The sequence below is a fragment of the Cavia porcellus genome, unplaced genomic scaffold (assembly GCF_034190915.1).
Source record: "Cavia porcellus strain 051 isolate PalLab524CR breed Dunkin Hartley unplaced genomic scaffold, mCavPor4.1 scaffold_177, whole genome shotgun sequence".
Lineage (NCBI taxonomy): Eukaryota > Metazoa > Chordata > Mammalia > Rodentia > Caviidae > Cavia > Cavia porcellus.
Genome location: NW_026947660.1, coordinates 362,153 through 386,404, shown reverse-complemented (window position 1 = coordinate 386,404; position 24,252 = coordinate 362,153). Strand labels below are relative to the sequence as shown.

Genomic DNA, 24,252 nt, shown 5'->3' with positions numbered 1-24,252 from the left:
TGAGACAGAGTTTCACTATGCAGTTCATGCTAGCCTTGAAGTCACTTTGTAGCCTAGGCTGCCCATGAAGTCAGAGCAATCCTCCTGCCTCAATCAAATACTGGGATTACAGGCATATGTACCTGGCCTATCTCTATAAGGCATTTTCAACTTACTGCTTGTTAACTTTTTGACTTTGTGGTCTAGTTCTATATAAGCTCTGTGCTCGGCAAGTACTTGAAATTGTGACTTCCAGTTCATGTAGCCCTATGTTCTTAGGTGCAGTTTTGAACATTTTATAAATTTGTTCCACTGTCTTGCTTGTTTAAATGCAACACAACTGATACTTCAAACTTTTATTTTGCTCTTGATATGATCTTCAAAGTAAGATGGTTATTTAATAATTTGCATTCACAAAATAGTCCATCTCAAGTTTTGGGTAATACCTATCTCAAAACTCAAAATCAAAAAAACCTTGCCAACAGAAATTTTGTAAATAAAGTTTTTATTCTTGTCTTACCTTCAATGAAAAAATGCTCACACCACCAAAACAATTTTGGAAACGTTGAACTCAACAGCCTAATGATTACTTCTCTAGACAACTGCTGGATTATACTGCTTTTTAAAAAATAAGACATTTTTATTACTTTATTCCTCTTTAAAGCAGAAACATCCCCTCACATTGTCACAAAAAATCTAAAGTATCACTTAATAGTCTCAAGTGTCTTGTATTTATATTTGTTCTAAATGTTTGTTTCATTGATATTTTTCAGGAATAAGTGCACTTCTAAGAGAAAATAAAATTTAAATAATAGCAAAACAGTCATTTTGAATGTTCTGAATTTTTAACAATTCAGAGAAAATATTCTAGTAGCAAGGTATCTCTATGGATTAAAATCTCAACTTTTCATCTACTCGTAGACCATTGAAAGATAGAAGCTATTTCTTTTACCAGTAGAGACTAATTACTTAGAGGTTTTCTACACTAAAACACCAAAAATAAATGTACATAAAAGTATTTTAAAATTTGCAGATTTATACAAGGAAATGCAATAGGATACCATTATGGAAATAAATGAAACTCTATTATAAGCTTCAGTGAGGATTTCACATTTGGTATTTTTCCATTAAACTAATTAGCTTATTAGATTAGCTACATATTTAAAGTAGCTGGTTTAAAAGCAATTCTGCATTTCCAGAGAACACAATGCTTTAACACATTTGAAGATTTAAAGCTATGGCAATAACAAATGCATAAAAGAAAAAGATAATTTGCTTTAATACAAAATTTTTTAATAAAAAAGTCAGTCTACATTGAATCAGGAAACCAATAAATCTGAATTAAACAAGCTTTCTACATACTTAGAAAAACAAAAACACAGCTTATATTAAAATTTTTTTAATTCAAAATAGTCTAATTTAAAGAAAATGTCAATATGCCCAGTTGATTACATAGGCTTTTGTCATTTCAATTAAATAATTCACCTGAAATATGGGAAATTTATAATAGATAAAAGTAAACCTTAAAGGTAACTTGCAAATCACCTGGTTAATGTGCATCTTGAATCAAATATTAGCTTCCAAGGGCAGATACAGTCTGTCACTGCTTTTACATAGGCACTTAAGAAATGCTTTTGATGGGAGAAATTCCTAAAGATGCAGATCACTCTATTAACTCCCAGGAAGAATTAAGACTCTAAACGAACCTTCCACAGTTTCCCTCCCACTGCCCAAAAAAAAAAATCATACCCATTTCCAAGTACTTTCTAATAACACTGAGGAAAGTAGAACTAAAATGCTCCATTCCTTATGTAATTGAAAAGTAAACTCGAATAATTCAGCCCCTTTATACTAATCTTAAGCTCTCCCAGTCCTTCTGCATCAATGATATTTTCTGTACTAGAACAGCTATCATAGTTGAACTAGAGAATGTTGCAATTTCTTCATATCTTACCTATTATGGCAATAGCAAAGCAGTTGGTTTAAAAGACAAAGTAAATTTACATAACAAACAGTCATTTTGAATGTGTCCAATAGTCAGGGAGCTCCATTAATTAAAATTTCTCTTAAACATGGGAGGAGATGGAGCAAGAAAATTTCATAAACCCCAGGAGAAGTTAAAGATTTTTTTTAATTAAAGGCAGTTAGGGTTAGGAGAATCAAATTGAGATAACCTAGTTTTCTTAGTTCCTAAATACACAGCCACATGATCCAGACTGAAAAATGGAGACGAACACAAAGTAAGGACACAACAGATACTTGAAGCAATCATAAGGAAGGGACACCCTGTAGCCTCAGTGATACACTATGGCATTACCCAGTGTAACATTTATACAAGCTCCTGTAGCTCTGTACCATACTCCTAGGTAACCCGCACCCTAGGAAGATATTGCTACAAATGAAGCATCATTGTAGGTTTGGATCATAGACCAACTATAATTCTATTAATTAACATTAAGACAGAAATTAGGCCAATCTTCAATAAAGTATAATTCCTTGACTGTAACTTATGAACTCCAAATCTTAGAAAACTGTTTTAGAATTTAATGTCATTGAGCAAGAAAAGATTATTTCTTGGGAAATAGCCAAAGACTTCGATGCTGATATCATTCCCCCTCCTCCGCCCTATCTCCTAATCACACCGTCTGGGCTGCATGAACTTTCTTAATTCCATTGGTACCAACTACAGTGATGCAGCCACAGGACAGCACTGCCTAGACAGGTGGACTTCCATCAAAGACCAGTCCCATCTGGACACAGCATTCCCATAGGAGAGGACAATTCCACCCAGCTGTGAACATTTATTCTGTCCAGGATCTTTGGTACATTTGAGGCAGAAGAAAATAATGGCACAATAATATAAGTACTATCAAAGGAAAAATTTTCACCAAAGAAATAAAAACTATCCAGGCATGATATGTAGCAACTTTCTAGAAAACCAAAGTAAACAGTTCTTTGTTCTTACAAGTTCATTTACATGATCAAGTTCAACATTTAAAAATATAGCTTAATAAAAATACACTGGGTTCTAAAAGCAGCCTTCATGGTCACTTCTGAATTTCAATTCACCATAATCAAATTAAAATAATGCCATGTCTTGTTAAAAAAAAAAAGTCCTATCACAAAGCAATTTTAACATTTTATGCAATACAGTACATCTCCCTATGACTACACAGACTGTATATCATCAGTATTCCCGAATGCAAAATAAAAAGCCTTAATGGAAACATTTCACTCCTTACTGTGCAATTTGCGTAGTAACTTGATGATAAATTCTATTTTTAAAGAACCAGTGTATTTCTTTTTGAATTCTTTAAAAGCATTATAGAAATTATCCCCAGGTTTTCTACAGGTGTCCAAACCAAAAGGGCAAAAGTTCTAATGCCAGCTGTGGAAGATGGCTTTTACTGATGTATCTAGACCCATAAGATTTACAGGGAAACTGTAAAGCTGCCTACAGCTGTCCTACACTGTGGGAGCAGTTTGTGTCTCTCCTGAGTCGATCAGAGGAGTCCCAGTCCAAAGCCAGAGCACACAGAGGCAGGATGGACTTCACTATGCCAGCAGGCAGTGCAGTCAGACAAGGATGTACGTTTCTTTTATTCCAGTACCTTCATATAATAAAGTTAACAAAAATAATAAAAATATTTTTTAAATGCCAGCTGGCACTGCCAACCGTTCCTACAGTAGTCTTAGGAGACCCTAGTCCTGCAGAATTTCTTCTGTCATCAGTGAGCACCACCGTCCTCAGGAGACTTCAGGATCTGGGGATCTGTGCTGAGCAGGCCTGGGGTGCAGCTACCTGAGTGCTCACAGTTGTGGGCGCAGTAGATCTCACTCACAATTTCCCGGCTTTCATGTAGGTAGGGATAGAGCCACGCTGCGTCAACCCTTCAAACCTCTTATAGGTATAATTGAGAAAAACCCAGTCTTTGGATTTGTAGTCTGGTTCTGTGGTATTTGGCACTAGAAAAACAGAGAAATTAACCAAAAGCAAAATAATCTCATTAGTGTAATGACATCATTTTCATAGACTTTTAATAGTGTGAGTCACATTACAGAACTGTCTTACCTGGCTGTAAGATATCAGACTCAGGGAAGTCATCAAAATTCGAAGTATCATCAATGCTTTTGATTTCTATTGGGATTGCTGCTGGCCTTTCCCTGTGAAACAAGCATTGAGAAACCAGTAAAATTCAATTTTTCAACGAATCTTCTTGCAAATTTTTCATTTTATTTTATAGATTTCAGAAAGGCCAATGACATTGTGTATTTTAGAACAGTTAAGTGGATTTTAAAATAGGTATAATTTTTTACTAAAATGTTTTCATTTACTTGAATTTTTCATATTTTTGTGCCAAGACTGTCTCACGCTGTTTTGTATGTGGAAAAATACAAACTGATGAAGAGTGAAACAGAAGAGATTTTATTTGAAATACTTTGTAAAGCATAAGGATTGGGTCCTATGCCTTAAGACTAAGAAATTTAGGACTAGAACTATTCTAATAGAAGATTTATCAATCCAGAGTCATTTGGGAAAATGAGGACATAAAAGACGAAATCTAAATACAGAATCTTCTCAGTCATATAATTTTTTTACTAAAATTATTCCAACTTATTTACACTTTATATGTTAACTTAATAAATGAAGTAGAAAGCACCAAAGACTTTGGGTCTCTGAGATCTAACCTTTCTCATCATTAACTAGCACTACAAACTGAGGCAGGCAAAATCTCTGCTGTATCTGTCACCTCATTATGAAACCAAAAGACTGGACTAGTAGTCTCCATGCATCCTTCCAACTATACAAGGAAGGGTTAGCAGTCAGGTATAGCGGCCCATGCCTATAATCCTAGCACTCTGTTAGGCTGAAGCTGGAGAATCTCAAGTTGGAACCCAACCTGGCAAATTATTGAGACCTTGTCTCAAAAACTAAACAGGGAAAGGAATGTAGTTTAGTACAAAGGCTCTGACTTCAATCACTAGCACCACAAAAAGGAAAAAAGTGAGGAGGGGATCATACTTCTCTTTAATGAGATGAAGCATGAACAGCAGCAGTTCAGAGTCACAGCTCCAAGGCCCAGGGATGTATCTCAGTGTTAGGGCATGCACAAGGGCCTGGGTTCAATTTCTACCACAAAATACACACTAAGAAGGTTTAGGGTTCCAGAGTCATGCTGCCTGAGTCTAATACCAACTCTTTCATTTACTTAGTTGCCTATAGGCAAATCACAATGGTATCTCAGATCATAAACTTGATTCTTCCCACAATTCTGGTCACAAACTGAGATAGACAGGAACTGGATCAAATTCAATGATTAGGTTCAATGTTGACCTTATGGGGAAATTTGATTCAGTTCTTGTCCAATTCAATTTATGATCAGAACTGTGAAGATAATTGAGCTCATGAACTGAGGCACCAACGTACTTCTCTATGCCTTAAATTTCCTCATCTATAAAGGTTTCTAGCTCAAAGGATTTATCATGAGGATAAGAGGAGAAATGAGAGGTAAGTATAAAAGGGCTGGACACACACACAATCAATGATCAAAACATCAAAGCTCTTGTAACAGGTGGGATCACAGGATGAGATCTCAGAAAGTTCCACACTGAGGAAGTGACACGAGGTACTGAGAAGGGGCAGTGAGGCAGAGGAAAGAACCAGCCAGGCGAGAGAGACGCACTCCAGCCGCAGTGAGTGACAGACCAAAGAACTCTGACATGCCACACGTCCAGGTGTGGCAATATTCCCTGCAAGCCCATCAAGGGCTCTTAGTGCAAAAGGAAGGAGGGAACAAGGCACCATCAGACTCGTGTTTCCCAAGTGCTCTGTGAAAATACTGGACTACAGAGGCAGTGTGGCCACAAACTGAAAATGATAAGCAAATCTTAAGTGTTGCTTTATTATTAACCCAAGATGAGTTATTTTGCTGTAGCCAGTGGCTTCAAAACACTGTCTGCATAGTGCAACAGTGCTAGCTCCCATGCGTGAGCCATCAGACTCAGATAAAGTAATTGCTTACGCTGTACACTCCTTTTCCTCAGCCTTCCCATTCCAATCCTAGGAACATACCTTATGTGTCCCCAGTCCACACCTTCAAAAAAGGGATGGTCTTTTATTTCTTCCACTCCACTATTCCCAATTCTATTTTCAGAATCAATACAAAATCTAAACAAGGAAAGGAAACAAATTACCATCCACAAGTCGCAATCACCCCAAGTACTGCTAGTCACGTCATTTCAAATGTTTTAGTTCTTTAAAACATTACATTTTTCTGTTGACTGAACTTAACTGTGTTCACAGTGGAAAATGCAGGTGAAAATTGAAGTCATCTCTACATTATTTAGGGGTAGTACTGTAAATATTCTGAACCTATCTCCTAATTTCTTTACTCTTTCAGGGATACTTTTCCTAACACACAGAAAATTTCTCAGTTAAATAGTTTTCTAAAATTTGTCTACAGAGATACTATCATTTATTTAGCAGGTCCACTATTTTTTAATGTTTAGATGCTTTCCAGTTTTTCACAACTAAAATAATACTATGATAAACATACTAAATCATTTTATATATCTGATTATCTGCACAAGCAAAATTCCTACAAGCAGAATTGCTGGGTCACAAGTCACATCCACTTTAAATATTTTCTTTAACATGCTTCCAACCAATTGTCCCAACTTATATTTCTTTCAGCCACTCAGAACAACACCAAAACACTGCACTCTGCTGGGGAGCACAGTGCAGCCACCTGCTCGGGAGATTTTGGACACAGACTTTTAGGACACAAGCTCTTTTCCCTTCTCCCTTTAATGGGGCTGGGTTACCACATTCTAACAAACATGACATTTTGCCTTTAATTTACATCAGTACCCAAAATAACACCAGGCCTTTTCCTGCTTTTTAATTATTTTTTCCTGCAAATGTCCTTTTTAGGAATTTACATGTTTTAAAACACCTTTCTTTATTGATCTCTCTTTGGCCAGCTGGATAAGTGATTTTTTTTCACGCCTCACAAAAATAAAATGGATCAGTAGGCCAGAGATACAGCTCAGCGGTACAAGTACCTACCTGGCAAGTGTGAGGTTGTAAGTTCAATCCCTGGTACAAAAACCAAAACAAAAGGGAGGAAGGAGGGAAAGGGAAAGAGAGGGAGAGAGAGGGAAAAAAAGAGAGAGAGACAGAAAGAGAAAACAAGAGAGAAAGAAGTAGTCTGGAAGTTTTCGGATGCCTGCCTTCCTCTGGAATTTAACCACTAACCTGAGAATTAAGTCCTTGGCTTTCTCAGAGATAGGTACTTCTGGAGGAAATACCAGAGTTTCTTTCCAGTTCATCACTTTTCTGTACGTTTCCTGAGGAGTTTCAGAGCAGAAAGGTGGATAGCCTATATATCAGAGAAAATAAAAACTTCGTTATTGTACATTACTGATCAAATTATACCTACTAAATATGTGCCATGGAAACAAAGCAACCTGCTGCATGCTCTATTTATAAACAGTATAATAATCCTACCATTTATTAATTTACAACAAAACTGCTACTAAAATCAATAAAACAAAGGACTTCCCTGCTCCCTGTTTCCTCTGAGGAGACCCATTGGTGCAACCTGGGTGCATGGTGGCTCAGATTTCTGCAATAGGACCCCTAGAGAACTTTAGCACTCAGGAACCTTAGCAATAAGTTTAAAACAGTTCAGCTATTTTAGCCCATGAGGTCTGTAATATGTTAGACAATGGCACTCTTGAGAAGATATATTTATTATGTGCATAAGTTAATGACAGGACATACCTATTAACATTTCATACATAATCACTCCCAGGGACCACCAGTCACACAGTTTATTGTAACCAGTCTGCATGAAGACTTCCGGAGCAATGTAATCTGGTGTTCCAACTGTGGAATATGCCTACAAGAGAACACATGTCAAGCCATTATCTTTAACATTTTTTAAAAATGTGAACATCATTTACTACTGGAAAAGGCAATATATAAAAGAGTTTAATTTTTAATGGAATCCTTATTTTGCATGTTTATCATGTGATAGATACTGAGTCTGATAATATGTTAAAAGAATACATGATTTCTGCCCACTAGAAACTCTTCTAAGTCATTTGTATATGAAATCCTCTCTGCTCTCTTGGGAAATGCTGAATAAGTTAGATAGGGTAGCTGATGGCCAGGGGGCCAAGAACCCAGGCGTGAGTCTACACTGGAAATACCCTGTACAGAGGGGTACATAATTCCCTTGCTATACTTTTAAGCAATATTCACTATTTTTCCTTTTACAAGTAGAGAATATAGCAATTGTTCTCTCAATTGTAAAATCGGATCTAAAGTGACACATTTAAAAGCAGAATGAAGTTTTTCTCCTTAGTGCTTAATAAATAGATATTATGTATAGTTAATAAATTTTACAAACATTAAAATGTTTACAAATTCTGCTGTTCCTTGGCATAGGCAGAGAATGACTTCAGTAATGCACAGGTTGCTTATTTGGTTTTAGAGGGTGTTAAGACTATTATTTTTCATACAATTTACCCCCTGGAGGAATGGTGAATTAGTGTCCCTTTTCATCACTTGGCCAAGTATCGAAATATTTATAAATTGTGTATCTATAACAAGCACTGTATACATGACTAGGAAAATGAAGTTTAAAGGTACACTCTTAATCTTAAAAATGCTCATGGTCCTAGTTAACAAGTTAAAGGGAAAGAAGAAAGAGGGAAAACAATTTTTATACTTGCTAATAAAAGGGAAATAGCATGGGGTTAAAAACAGTCATGTAATTCTACACTAAAGGAGTAATCAAGTTTACCTGTCTAAAATTTTGTATCTATTTTATCGTAACATTGCTGACATCTCAACTTCCTCTTTACATGGTCTGCAAAGAAGCTGTTAGAAACTCACTGCTTTACTTATTGTTTGGCATTTGTTATAGCAGGATTTATACATCCCAGGCACAGAAAATAAAAATTAGAAGTCACAAGCCATTCACTATAGCTAGATTCATCTCAATGAACTGCATTTAAAGAGCTAATTTCTACTGAACAGATAGATTTCTTATTCAGAGCACATTACTTACATTGTATCTTACTTCTTCAAGGTATGATCAATAAAGTACCCTAAAGTTAAATCGTAAGTAAAAACTGACCATTTGCTGTATAGGCAAGGTAACTATAAAGAGAGAGTAAGACTATGGTATCATCTCAGAAATGTACTGTAACACATGTATCAGCAAAGATAAGACCCTACATGTGTATAAAGTTATGTACTATTTTTTTTTGGGGGGGGGTTGTTTTGTTTTGTTACCAGAGAAGGTTACACACTGTTATGTATAAAACACAAAATCTTTTACAAAGTGGAGGACTCACCAGCTGCCTCCGGTTCTTCTTCCAGGTTTCTGCTTTCCTCTTTGAGTTCATGTTCTGAAATGCTAGTATCAACAGAAAGAATGGTAACCTTGAGGGAAGAATTTGCCTGAAGATAAAAATCACACATTTCCATCTGAAGCACATCAGTAAATTTAGAGAATCAGGAAAGAGCAGGCGAGAATCTTTAGTTCTTACCAGAACTGAACTAAACAAACTATAATATTTTAATAAGGAAAAAAACTGCAAACTTACAGAAGTCACTTGGTGGGTTGTGAGTAAGGTTTCTGTAGAATTCAGTTCTATGAGCTTTCTTTAATCCTGTGCATAAACCAAAATCAGACAATTTTACATGTCCCTAGAAAAAAAAATGACAGTAAAATCAGATTATTTATGTATGATAAATACTGTGAAATATGAGTACATGGTTCAAATGGGAAGGGGATCTAGGGAGGGGGAGGGATAAAAGAAGGGAAAAGAACAAAATGAGAAAAGAAGTATAAAATGGAAACAAAGCTTTTGTAAAATAAGGAAGGAAACATGGGTTGAGGGAGGGGAGGGGAATGGGAAAAGAGAAATTAGCATTTATCATGCACAGGTATAAACTCACTAGGATGAATGTGATCATTATGTGTATCTAAATGGGACCAATAAAATTAATTTTTAAAATCAGATTATTTTAATTTTGATAACCAAAATCTTTTATTACAAACTCCTCTTTCAAATACAACTAGGAATTCTTAGCTTGGAATTCCTAAGAATTATAAGCATTTTAGGGTGATGACTCTGAAAGCAGAAAATGCAAGGGGATAAAGGCAGCCACATCCCCCTATCATGCTGTTCCAGGATCCTCTCCCACTGTACCAGTCTATGAAATACTGTAGTTTAGCAAAAAACAATATGAACTGTAGTTATCCATTTCCAATCATAGAATCAGCTCTCTATTAGTCTCTATAAATAAAAAAACATAACAATTCCTTAGTTTATTTACATGCCTTGGCATCCAATAAAAGGTTGTCTGGCTTAATATCTCGATGGATGAAACCCAACTGGTGGATTGCATCTATGGCCAGAACCGTCTCTGAAATGTAGAACTGTGTTTCCTCTTCCGTCAAGGTATCCTTCTTCATTAACAAGGTCATCATGTCACCTATGTAAAAGAAACATCATGTTACTAAAGTGTTCCCAAGGCAGAATATGCTGTGCAAACCTTCTCTGTGTTTGTGCAACAAACGTTTGATTTGGCATGTTATTGTGATCCACCCAATATAACACTAACCATCTCTAGGTCCAGATAAATATAAACATCACTGCACAAGCAAAAGTTTCATGACGTTGACAGCTTTAGGGTAAAAATAAGCTGGAAAGACACACAGCAAACCAAATCTATCAATCATTGCTCAGCTAAAAGGTAAAATATAGATTAGAGATTTTGGTATATTTTTACAAATCATGTAAATGTATCAAACTGTGTGATTCTACAGTGTGCTTCATTTCACTTCACTTTGAGTCACACAGACATAGATATACACATAGATATAGATCCACAGACACAAAATGACTTAATAGCTGTAAAGTATTTCATACTGATAGGTACTGGTCTATACCAGTTTTTCACTGTCAGTGCTGCAATGAGCATCCTCTTAGCACTGTGAGGAGTCTCCAGGCAACACAGCTGGACAGGCAGGTGCTACACCATAGGACACAAGTTTTTTAGCCTCATAAGACCTCTCTGTTGGACTCCATGAAAGCTAAGATCTGTCTACAAGAGGCCAGTGTTCCTCCACCACTCAACATCATCAGCCTTCAAGGGATCTGAGAATCTGCGAAGTGTGAAATATCTCAATCTTCTTTTGATTTGCACTTCTCTGAATATCAATGAAACTGAACACTGTCCATCATTTGTGCTTTGTTTTTTAGCTGGGTTTTTTTTTTTTTTTTTTTTTGGTAGTCCTGAAAATAGGAAGATTGAATGTAGGGGTGCTCTACCATTGAGCTATACTGCTAGCCTCATCCTCTTGAGTAGTTGGAATTATAGGTATGTCCCACCATGCTTGGCTACCCATTAAGTTTTTGCCTTTTTGTTTACTGATTTTTTTTTAACTCCACACTTATATGTAGTCTAACTGGTTAAAGTAAACCCAAATGGTATTATCTAAAATTGGCCATACTAATCACTCTTTCAAGATAATATGGACATTATTATGGAAATAAACACCAAAAACCTGTCAGTATGTAAAACCTCAGAGTTAGGCATATAAAAGTAAACCAAATCAACAGTTATGTGAGGTCAGTCTGTCATTGCTATAATGTTTTCTTTTACCTCCAGGGAGAAATTCCATGATTAGATAAAGGTTCCTCTTATCCTGAAAACTGTAAAACATCTTCACCACCCAGGCACCATCTGCTTCTACCAAAATATCTCTTTCTGCTCGAATATGTGCCACCTAGATGAATATATTTAAAGAAAAAATAGTGTAATTACACATTTTTCAAGCTTATCTCTAACAATTATCCATCCGTAACAGGAAAGTTTTTCATAAAAGATGTGAAACACAGGCATGTTCATATTCTCATTAAATTGGGAAAGCTCAGGAAACTGTTTACTTTAGCTTTTATATTTAAGCTTGAAAAGTTGAGATCAGTAGGTATACTGCAGGAAGACATGGCCTTTGAGGCAGGATAATTACAAGTCAGCTCTCTAACCCGGATCTCCTTCTAGTAAAGATTTGTGATATAAATTTAGGACCCCAGTCTGATTTAAAAGTAACACACAATGCTCTATAGTTTAGCATAACAATGCCAACTTTGTGAAACAGAGCAAACTACTTTTAGATAACTAAACAAAAGCATCCAGTTTACATAGTTTTTAAAAAGTAGGACCATTTATAGTAACTACAGTATTTGAAGTTACTGTTACAACGTAAACCTCTGTAATATAAATAAACAAATGTTAGCTACAGCAAAATAAGTTTTTGAGTACACCTCTATAATATATACAAACATTAGCTATAGCAAATTAATGTAAGTTTTGAGGTTTTGGTTCTACTTTATCAAACACATAACTGCTAGGGATACTATTATGAGAACACTTTACAATTTTATAAACTGAGTAACTTATGGGGCATAACTGGTTAGTTTTCAGATGCTTTTGTATGAATATAGTTATATGTTCTTTCTTCAAAGATGTCAACAAAATTTGTTTTTATGCTTCATTATTTTCATCATACATTACAAACTCTGGCCCAAAGCATGTGAGCACACATACTTGGACATCATTTGTGGATAATAAAATCTGATCTCAAGGTACCACTTTGGGGATTACTCTACTATTGCCTGCTGCAGTAAATGTTCAGAGATGACAGTATAAGATGAAGGAGTAAGAACTTGCTTTCCAGCATCAAAAAACTTTACAATTAGGGATAGAGATTTAGCTCAGTAGCATAAGTGCCTGCCTGGCAAGCATAAGGTCATGAGTTCGATCCCCAGTATTAAAAAAAATTTTTATAATCTCTCTGGATGTTTTGTTAAGTGAAAAATGCTAACAAAAATTCTTTCCTATTGTTTTTGCAACAGTTTTTGCAGTGTAAACAACAAACTCTGAACTTTTTAGGTTAATATCACAAACTTGTCCTGATTGCTTCTAAATATCTTAATAACAGACTGGAAGTTGTGTTTCCAAAATGGGATCCAAAGGCTGAGAAGGATGACGTGCATAATATGGTACCACAACAGGTACTAGTTAATTCTGTGTTTAGCCTTAGAACACATGAGATAAAATACAGGTGTATTAAAATTGAGTGGGAAAGGTTTTTGAAATTCAGTGGTGACAATGCAGATTAGTTTATGTTGGGGGAGAATTCTAAAATGCGAAACTGATTAGAGGCTGTGTGCTCAGGGAGATCATGCTTACGTGGGAAAGAGCAGGGGTCTAGAGGCTGCTCAGTCTCTAGCAATGTATTCTACTCAGGACCAGGGATGTCCAATACAAACATAATGCAAGTCCTGTATGCAAGTTTATTCTCAAGTAGCCACATAAAATGCAAAAAAAAAACCATGAGATTAACTTTAATGATACCATTTATGTAGCCAAATATTATTTCAATGTATAATCAATATAAAAAAATTTGAGATACTCTGTACATTTCTGGGTCTAAGTTCTCATTTGCTGTTTACTTTACATTTATACCCCAATTCAGACTGGCTACATTTCAAGAGCCCAGTGACCATATGTGCTAGTAGCCAGACTCTATCCTGTACTAACTGCTGCCTTTTGTCCATTTTGTAAAACTTTATATAGGTTTGACTAACCCTTGCTGGCTAAGTAAGGCTCTACTTGCCTTTCCTCTGAGGCTACTATCTTCACCCAGGCCCGTATCATAATTATCTATAATTACCTAATTCAACTCAACAGGTCATCATTCCACACCTTCAGAACCTCTTTGTTTTGGAATCGGACTGTCCTCAACAAAGTCCCCTATAATATCATCTCAGAATGGTTCCTGTCCTCTTCTTCCTAAACTGAAGCCAGAGTGAAAACTAACCACACACTACATTCAGAATTTCACTCTAAATTCATGGCTACACATCTCAACTGGCACTTCCCTAACAAGTCCGCTTTCTCCACTTCACAACCCTCTCCCCTTCAGCCTCCAACTGCCATCCCTCCCTACTCCAAGAAGGAACGTGGATGCCAGGTCAGTCCCTTACACCTGTTCTTATTCTCTCTGCACTTCCTTTGTTTTAGTAAGTGGGCTCCTGCTCCTGTCTTCTAGTACGTTGCTGTACTTACCTCCTCTTTCCTTATCTTCTCCTGGTTTCTGGCAGATTCTTCCTGTCACCAGTGAACAGTTCTTGTTTTTAAAGAATCTCCTTTTTGACCATAATTTTCACTGTACCAATCTATTCTTTCTTGTGCTTCAGATAAACAATTTATCTATAGCTACTTTCCCTATTTTTTTTTTTTTTCGCTCTTGGTTCTTTTTTCCACTGTTCCAATTAGCCTCTTCCCTTCCAATCTATTATAACTGTCTTGCCAAGATGTTTGCAGTGTCTGTCTTGTGAAGTTCAATGGTCTGTTCTCCTACTCAGTCTCTGCAGCACTACAGATGACTACTTGCCTCCCTCTTTATAAATGTTTGGTCTTCCATGACCCCATGTTTTTATCATTTCCCCATCTGATAAGATGCTGTTTCTGGGTCACCTCTGCCTGGTGTTCCCAGGGCTTAGACCCAGGCTCACCTCTTGTTCCCTAGGTAATTTGATCTTGTTCCATTCTCTCTCCTGATTCTCCCCTTCTTGTACTCTTGCCCCTCCTCTCATCCTCCAATAGCTTTTCTGAGCAAAGCCTGCTAATCGTGCCTTCAAATTGTAATCTTTTTCTTTAACTTTTCAACTTTACTTTTGTAACCAAAGCATGAGCCACAATGACATCATAGCTATAAATGGCACACTCTCTCGCTGGTCTCCCTGCTTCAACTCTTGCTTTATCTGTGGGTTGCAGACGATTGATTCCTCTTGGTAAAACATGACCAGATACACTACTTCCCTGGTTTTGTTTTTTTTTTGTACCAGAAATCAAATTCACAACCACGTGCTTGCAAGACAGGCGCTTATGCCACTGAGCTAAATCCCCAGCTCCACTTCCTTGTTTAAACTGAACAAAATCCCTCCAATGGCATCCCATGGCACTAGATCATGGCCTTTGAAGCCAGCAGGGCCCAGCCACTGCTCACCAGTCCTTAGCATCTCTCACAGCACTTTACTCACTAACTCCAGCCACACTGGCTCGCTTCTCTTGGAGTAGACTAAGATGACTCCTGTGTCAAGGCCTCCGTATTGGCTCTTCAGACCCTCGTTCCACAAGATCTCTCATTCTTTCTCATCATTTAGTGTCTCATCAAACATTTTCTCCTTAGAGGAACTTTCCCTGATCTAACTAATCCAAACTGAACTAACTAATCCAAAACCCAGATCATATGCATCACTTCACCATTTTAAACAATTTTCTGCAAAGTACTTATCGATCACAACAATTTCAATAGCTGTCTGTCCATTTCCCCATCATTACAAAAGAACAAGGATCAGATTTGCCTTAACTAATGTGTTCTCTGGATGGCCAACAATACTTGGTATACCATAAACACTAAAAATATTAATGTCAAATAAAACAAACTGAAAGTAAAACAATGCAATGAGTCATAGTAAATAAAAACCAGTATTGTACACTGCACAGCATAAGGAACAGCTGCCATCTTTCTCGATGCCCTCATTACTGAGTCCTGCACTAGAAGTTTCCATTTAGCATCCTACAGAGTGCCCTCCTCCCTGAGACTAGAATACAGGTAAAGGCATGACATATTACTACCGACATTTCAGACACTAAGGCCACCCCAAAGAGCTAAACCAAGTCATAGGAAACTAAGAGCCTAGGAGTATGAAAAAAGTAGTGAACAGACTCAGTAAACTAATATGGCTTATTTGATATATGCTAAGATCAAGGATGCTCAGAACTGCTATTTTCACTTAAGTCAAAAATGAAGGTACTTCCAGAGGTATTTTGTTACAAACTGTAGGTCTCCCCAAAATGTACATGGTACAGTGCCAGTATGACTATATGTGGCAATAGAACTTCTGTGAAAATAATTCCAATTAAAAGGTCCTAAAGATGAGATTAGTCCTCTAACGCACAGTTCTCATGTGAACCTGGTGGTCTCTCACCCAATTCTTGCCAAGGAAAGGCCATTTGCAGGGCAGGGAGGGGCCTCACCAGAAGCCAAGCCCCACCACAGTGATGCTCTGCGACTTCCAGCCTTCGGAACCATGAAAAGACAAGTTTCTGTCATTTGAGCCACCCAATTATGGATTTTCTCTAGCAAACTAATATATGGATTATGAATTTTGAGAAATTTCAAATGTAAAAAATGAAAAACCACTGGGTCGATGGTCTACTAAAATTAACATACTATATAGTAAGACAGATTCCTTTTTTAAAAATTTCAATATAAGCACTTATTCTAAAACCTAGTTATAGATGTTCCTGTGTACTGTATGTGTGGAAGACCCATACCTGCTCTTTTTCAAGCATATCAGCCTTTCTCAGTATCTTCATTGCATAAATATGCCCTGTATCTTTTTTCTGGACCAGCCTCACCTAGGAGAAAAATGTATGTTGTAAATGTTAAGCAGTCTAAGCTACTACTTTATACAGTCAAGAGTGAAAAGTAGGTTGATTTAAAGACAGTCACAATTTACCACTTGGATTATCTTAGGAAGTATATTCTAATACATGTTTTTTATTTTATTTTGAAGGTAGTAAAATATAACAGCACAAACAAAGCCAACTGAGACAATGCAGTGAAACTGGAAGAGAACTTCACAGAGGATACTGAGATAACAGCAACAGGTACCATTGTATATCGTGTTATCTTCACAATAGTTGTCCATTCAATTAGGTATAGTAAAATCAAATCAAAAACAGAACACTATAAAACCAATTGAAAGAGAATACTGAATAGAGCAAAACAATCAGACCAAAGCAAAACAGTGAAAACATCATTTGCCTTCAAACAGAAGACTGAAGGAAATCCCCATATCTGCAGTATTGCACAGGGTCATCCTTCCAAGAGACGCTCAGACCTCTAGCCCTAGTTGCTAAGTGGGTGGGGGAAGGTTTGAGTCTCAGCCCATGTGCCAGTAGGCTAACAGCAGACGCTGACTGGTTCTCCTCCTGGCTCGTGCCAGGGGCACTTACCAGGAAGGGAGAAGAATCGCTTTCTTGCTCAGCTGCCTAAGTTCCAACATGGCCCTTAATACATGCTTTAAACTACCGTAAAATACGTATGTTCAACCATGGTAAACTGAAAAGAAGCTCACCTCTCCAAAAGCTCCTCTTCCTATAACTTTCAGAGATTCAAAGTCGTCCAAGCCAAGTCGAGTCCTCTTGAGCCGCAAGAACTCTGTTTCTTTGCGAGCATGTTGTGATCGGCGTAACTTTTTCTATTTAAAGACAATGTAAAAGGATGATCTTGAAGTCAGTTTGTTTAAAGGCATTTAAGAGTACTGAAAATGATACACAGAAAAAGTTATCTATTATACTTGTGCTATAATTTATTTATTAAAGTATTAAGCAGAAAGACAACAATCCTAAGAGAGTATTTTTAACAGTTAACACATCTTTACTCCTGAAGTGGACAACCTAACTAATTCATCATATAGAGATACATATAAAACTCATTCTTTCACTTGTAGGCTAGCTTAATTTACAGTAAGTGAATTAATTAACTCATCATATATATAAAATTAACTCCTGCATCTCTATACTGATTTAATTCATATACAAAAAATCAAACTCTAGAAAATGCTAGTAGTATCCTGATATTGATCTTTACTCTCATCAGGAAATCTACTTTGCTTCAACCCTAATTTCCAAGGTTGCTCTGTTACAATCTGAGACCTGTGACACCAAAAATCATACAATGGTAGTATTTCCATAGATTTAGTTATGGTAGCATTTATAAGTAAATCTTAAGACAGGTTTTAGTCTTAGATAAATTTTAATAAACTGCTAGACACTTGGCACACAACTTCTTGAAAAGCACAGAAAAAATATAACATACCTAAGTTAGTAATTGCACAACTGACTTACATCACAAAAAATGACTACTACTAATGAGCCACATTCTGAAATATGTGAAGGTTTCATTTAGCATACACATTTATTTCATTGTTCTAAACCTTATTTTTCCCTTTCATCAACTATTAATGTTACTGTCTTTATTTTTTTTTCTTCCCTGTGCTAGAAATCAAACCTAGGACCCTGCTCCTTCAGGGCAGGCTCTCTACCACCGAGCTACAGCCCTAGACCTTTTTACTTTTTTCTTTTTAGATAGGGTCAAACTAAGTTGCCCTGGGTGGTCTTGAACGTATGATCCTCCTGCCTTGGCTTCCTAAGTAGCTGGAATCACAGGCATGTACTATCATATGTGGCTTCTAGTTTTTTATATAATTAATTCCTAGAGATAACAGAGATTACTAAAGGAAACAGAGAAATATACTAATTAAACTCTTACTCATCTTCAGCTGAACCTTATAAAGCTTCTAGTGGTTCAGTTCAGAAGGCAAGACAAGTCCAAAGGATCCTAACAGCTCAGAAATACTGCTGCTAAACGCACCTCTAGGTAAAAACCACTGAACTGTCCTTCCTATTTCTGTGTCTATTTTTAAAAGTTAGATTATTAATTAGAAATATGTGCATGTGTATCATCAATACAACAGAATTTTGATACCTCTAGCCAAGTTAATCTAAGAGGATAAAATCAAGAAACTATGTCTTGAAACATAATGAAGTTACATACTCAGTATATCAATAGTAGAAATTACAACAGTGTAAAAATAAGGGTGAGGTGTGTAAATTAAAAAACTTTGCCCAATGTTCTTTTTCAAACTTGATAGTGATTAAAAATACAGTGATATTATGAAAATTCTATTCAACGTATTTTTTTTTAGTAAGTCAGGCAATAAGGGAAATTAGCTAAAATAAAGATATAATAATTATTGCTCTGTTTACACTGAAAAGCTATAGTAAGTAATCTTGTAGCTGTGTACTAGTTTAAAAACAGATTGCCCTAATGATGGGATTAGGGTGGTTTCAATCTTTTAATATCTGTTTAACACAGCTAAAATTATATTCATACAATTACAAAAATAAAGATGGATCCTAACTGTGGACTAATTTTGGCTTTTAACATCAATGGAAAGGCAGCATCCTTTTTGCACATAAGTGTTCAAGAACATCTTCTAAGCAATTTAAAAAGTCTAAAATGATAGTAAAACACACCAAAAGTTCATTTTAAATTTTAAGACTTATTTTAAAAGCCACTGGGTGGCACTATAGTATCATGTCCTTCAAAGTAGTAAAGTGGTAAGTTTTTTTAAATTTCACAAATGAATAAATGTGAGAATTCTGAAAAACTGTTCTAAATCCTTTCATGGGTTCTAAAATAGTACAGCTGCGTGTTTCTGCAGAAACTTTCTACTCTGAATAACAAAGTTTCCCTAGTGTAGGAAATGAATCAAATATATAAAAGTACGTGATAACCATGATTCCCCATTATATGGCCTTGAAGTCTTATAAAATTTTCACTTATTAATTGGAATGGCTTTATACTGGGCTGTTTGATATCATGGCCTGTGATGCAATGAACAGCCACTTTGAAGAAAATAAGACATAATAACAGCTAGTGCCGATTTAATAACATCTTGTCTTAAAGCCACACCAAACTATGGTTCTTCTGTCTCCATTGATTTTATCATGTTGTAACTTGCTGGATTTTATCGTATGTGGTATTAAAATTTAATTTAAAAAAAAAAGATGACCTCATTACATAGAATTATTTTAAAAAGCTTAAAATCTTCAGAAGAGAGTTACCTCCAGCAAAAAAAAAGTTACCTCCAGCAAAAAACGAGCTCACTGAATATCTGATAGGCTTTATAATGCCCCAGGAAGAAATGCCCACATAGTTCTGGACACTGTCACTTAATAATGGGGGATCACAGAGAATGGAACACACAAATTTATAGTTGGAATTACTGTAATACTATTATATTACTTCAAAAGAATCTATGCCATGACTTCGGACAGTGCTGTAATCCAGAGGTAGTTGAAGCAACTTAAGAGAAAATCTATGTAAAGCATATTGATATGTCTGCTCACAATTTTCAGTTTAAGTAGCCTTGAAAGGTAATTAACATCTTTTCCTCTCCAAAGAAGCACCAAAATCTGTGGACATACTTACCTATTTGTTTCGCCTGTGCTGGGAGACAATCCAGGGTTTTGTGTGTGTTAGGAAAGTATGCTACCCCTAAGCCCCATCTCCATTCCTTCATGGCTCTTTTGTAGCTTAAATTTGTCTATTTCAGTTTTCCATTAAGGAAGTAATAGTCCATCTTTCTCTTTCCATTCTATCTTAAGTGGGCATTCCTCAAATTCTTCAGTATGCAGAGTGACCAGTTTTAGGTACAATAGTGCATATTAAAGTTGCAGTATGAAAGGGTTCAGCTAGTAACTTTAACTTGGGATGTAGCTTTACATGAACACAGTATATGGTTTAAAGTTTACACAATTTATTTTCATAAATTATTTCCAAATCATTTTCTATTGTAGAATTAGTGCTAGTTTCATTAAATAGATTTTTATTTTTTGGTTGTTCCAACATACTTTATATTAAGGTTAGAGTATTTGTCTACTGTATAGAATAACACAATCCAGGACCCACCACGGACCTTAATAATAAGCACTTGTAGAATTAAAAATAACTTTTATAGAACAACTTGCAAGTTTTATAAATCAGTATTATAAGCCAGAGACTTTTTAGGGGCAAAATCTTTTCAATATTTTCTACAAATTATTCAGAAGAATTAAAGAAAATAGCTCTGCTTGCACATACAGCTTGCTAATGCAGAACAGCGCGTGAACACAGGAAGCTACAAACTGTATTAAACCTACAGATATACTTGCTTTGGACTGCAACATTTTTTAGGACATTCCAATTGCTAATATTTTTTTAAAAACATGTGATTCACAGAAGAGCCCAATTTCCAGCTCTTCTATTTTTTTTTTTTTTTCTTTTCTTAGTGTACCAGAAATTGAACCCAGGGCCTTCACGAAGAGCTACATACCCTCTCCCCTTTTTAAACAGGGTCTCGCTAAGTCACTACATTGCCCAGGCTGCATGGAACTTGTGATTCTCCTGCTTCAGCCTCCCACAATCCTGGGATTACAGATCTGTATCAAGCTGCCCAGGCAGCTTTTCTTGAAAAACAGGCCCTTAGCACACTGGGCCATAGTGGCCATCACCTTCAGCTTCCACCAAGGATGCCAGTCACCAGGTGAGATGTCTAACTGGGCCAGGCTCCTGTTTTTTACAGTAAAGTGAAAAATGGTAGGTCTTCATTAAGAGAAAAACTGTGAGGCTCAAATATTTTAGAAAAAGAAGGTAAAAGAAGAATTTATTTTGTTGTGGAAGTAAAAAACAAAAATTACAAGCAGGCTGCATGAATAACATACATCTTATTCAAAAGGACAGAACCTAAAATGCCGTCATAAAACCAGCCTGGTCATGATTCTCCCAATACAAAGCCGCATTGGCCTTGCTTGGATACCTCTCCAAAGTCAAATTAAAGTTTTATGTTTACAGTTTCTGTATCAATACAACCCCTGTAATAAGCAGTTACTCGTCATAACCATTACCTTTTTCAATAAAATTTAAAGGGTGTAAATGAAATGAGCTTATAAAATATTATAACTCATTTCATGTTAACTGTAAAAATGTTAATTGTTAATGTTACTTGTAAAAATCTCTATGTTAAAAGTTTGAGTTTTCTAGATTAAATCAGGTGATTAACAAAATAACTACTCTGGTTAAACCATAAAATATTTTTATATCTGCTTTAAACACTGCAACTCTAAAGACAGTACAGACCTAGAAAAAATAAAGAGAAGATTAGAAAACAATCTTGATTTCAAATCATTCGGTGGTCGTCTCTTTAATGAAACCCCTTGCTGATCACTGGAAAATTAATCTACAGTGTCATTCCCAATACCTAGAAAATAAACACTTTTCTTAGTAAACTGCTCTAAACCTAGGTTTTCACTGGTACTGTAAAATTACCCTGAATTTTCTTTACTGTCTCCTTTATACTGCAAATGTAACCCTTTTTTGCAGGGGGTGGGGGTTAGGTGGTAGTGGGGATCGAACTCAGGGCCTTGTGGATGCAAGGCAAGAACTTCACCACTGAGCCATATCCCCAGCCCCTCAAAGGTAATTAGTCATTATTGAGCATATATATTCATTACTTCACATATACCCTTTTTTTTCTTATAACTGGGCATGGAACACTGGGCCTCACGCATGCTAGACAAGCACTCTATAACTGAGCTATAACCTCAGTCTTTTTAAAATTTTACTTTGGCATAGAATATCACTGAGTTGCCTTGGCTGGCCTTGAACTTATGATCTTCCTACACAAGCTTTCTAGGTAGCTGGGGTTACAGACATGCATCACCAGGCCTGGCTCTTCAATACACCTGTTTTGTTTTTGTAATACTAGGGTTGATTCTGGGACCTTTGCACTGATTTTTAGATAGGGTCTTGTTGAACTGTTGGTTTGGCCAGGTTAGGCTCAAACTTGTGATCCTCCTGCCCCAGCCTCCCGACTGCTGGGATTATAGGCACACTCCCTTATACCCACCTAAAAGTCCTTTAATTTTTCTTCTTTTTAAAGGTACTGGGAGTGGAACTCAGAGCCATACACATGAAGTACTCTACCATAGAGCTACATCACCATCCCACTTACTTCTACATAGTAATTACAGGTAATTACATTACCTCTTCATCTGCTAATCCTTCTTCTTCCATAGCCACTTCTAATTTCTTCTGCCTATTCAATGGAAAAAATAATTAGAATTTTAAATACGTATGTTCCTAAATATTCCCATTTCAGAAATACACGTTTTTTAATTCAAGTTAACCTTTCAAGGGCCTCATTAATGCTATGCAAGTGTGCTACCACTGAGCTACACCTCTAGCCCAAAGCTCTACTTCTAGATTACATACTGCCTGCCTAAACAATTTATTGTTATTATAGTTTTCAATGTCTTTAACAGAAGTATGAAAAGTAATGATGCTAAAAGTGTAAGTTTGTAAAGTAGCTATCCCTGTTTGAAACCTGGTCAGAATGCTCACTAGCCAAGAGAGCTTTTGTTAAGTCTGTCACCTTGAGCTCAGTTTTCCTGATCAAGGAACAATGTTCAATGCAATTGTGTATATTTTATTCTGTCAAAATTCAGTGGGAATTGGGAAGTCCTATATACATATAAAAAAATCACTATCAAAACATTTGCTTTTCTACATACAACCATGTGTTTATTTTTTAAAGTAGTATCCATGGAGTGTGTGTGTGTGTGTGTGTGTGTGTGTGTGTGTGTAAAATAACTCATGGCTGGAGAGACAGCTGTGAAATACTTTCTGCAACTTATTTCCATGTAAACAGTATTGCATTTCTATTGTACTATTTTTTCCTGAATGTAAGTCCAGGAGAAGCCTTCCTATTTTATCTTAGAGCACACTAGGATAAGAGTTACACTACCCAATCTGCCTACATGCATGTAAGATTGAAGACCAAAACTATGATACATATATTTTGGTATTTGCTACTTGTGACAACATACTAAAAAGTTAAGATCTTCCCTAAATCATTTTTAAACTCAGTTATTTTTCTTTCTTGTAAAAATTTCATAACAAAAATATCTAAAGCCCACTGTGAAACAGCAGCCCAATGCACAGCCCACTCTTTGACAGTGCAGGTCACAGGTACCCACATTTAACACACTGACGTTCAACCTTATTTTTAGCATTACTTTCCCAGCCCCCAACCCTAAGAACGGAACAGCCCCCCAATACCCTCATCAGAGTGATTTTCTGTGTCCTCTGCATGACATCCCAAGAATAAGAGAATCGTTATTCTGAGAGGACTCTCAATCTATAAGCACCTTTATTCTCTGTCAACCCTCCACTGTCTACCACCCTTCATGCCTCCCAAAGTACACTTCATGACATCACGCTGCATTCTGGGAAGAACAGTAAGTTTTATCCATTTCTACCATATTTGAACAAGATTCACGGATTTTCGTATACAGTTTTTAAGAACAGTTTTCTCTCTAACTGATCTTATAATTTGCTCAGATTAGTACTTTATTAGGCTCATACATTTATCCAATTAGTTAAGACTTAAAAATATGTCACATGCCTTCTTAAAAGTATGCACTGTTAGAAATCTTGAGCTGGTTGGTTAATCTGACTTCCATGGCACCAGACTGAGACTGACTTGTTTTTAAATAAGAGCAGA

General features: G+C 36.3%; 1 protein-coding gene across 7 annotated transcripts in view; it reads right to left on the bottom strand.

The window, feature by feature from the left end:
* Nucleotides 1-467: 467 nt before the first annotated feature.
* The window catches only part of Stk38l (serine/threonine kinase 38 like), an 88,187-nt gene continuing 64,402 nt past the window's right edge, over nt 468-24,252 (bottom strand). For all 7 annotated transcript variants that reach the window (XM_063244530.1, XM_063244529.1, XM_063244531.1 and 4 more), the window contains 12 exons: nt 22,734-22,785; nt 17,221-17,343; nt 16,415-16,498; nt 11,669-11,792; nt 10,341-10,495; nt 9,601-9,703; nt 9,349-9,410; nt 7,766-7,883; nt 7,238-7,361; nt 6,053-6,148; nt 4,052-4,143; nt 468-3,945 (listed from right to left, as the gene is read on the bottom strand). In XM_063244530.1, coding sequence (XP_063100600.1) covers nt 3,818-3,945; nt 4,052-4,143; nt 6,053-6,148; nt 7,238-7,361; nt 7,766-7,883; nt 9,349-9,410; nt 9,601-9,703; nt 10,341-10,495; nt 11,669-11,792; nt 16,415-16,498; nt 17,221-17,343; nt 22,734-22,785 — 1,261 coding nt within the window. In that variant the 3' untranslated portion in view covers nt 468-3,817. The remainder of the gene's footprint in view (nt 3,946-4,051; nt 4,144-6,052; nt 6,149-7,237; nt 7,362-7,765; nt 7,884-9,348; nt 9,411-9,600; nt 9,704-10,340; nt 10,496-11,668; nt 11,793-16,414; nt 16,499-17,220; nt 17,344-22,733; nt 22,786-24,252) is intronic.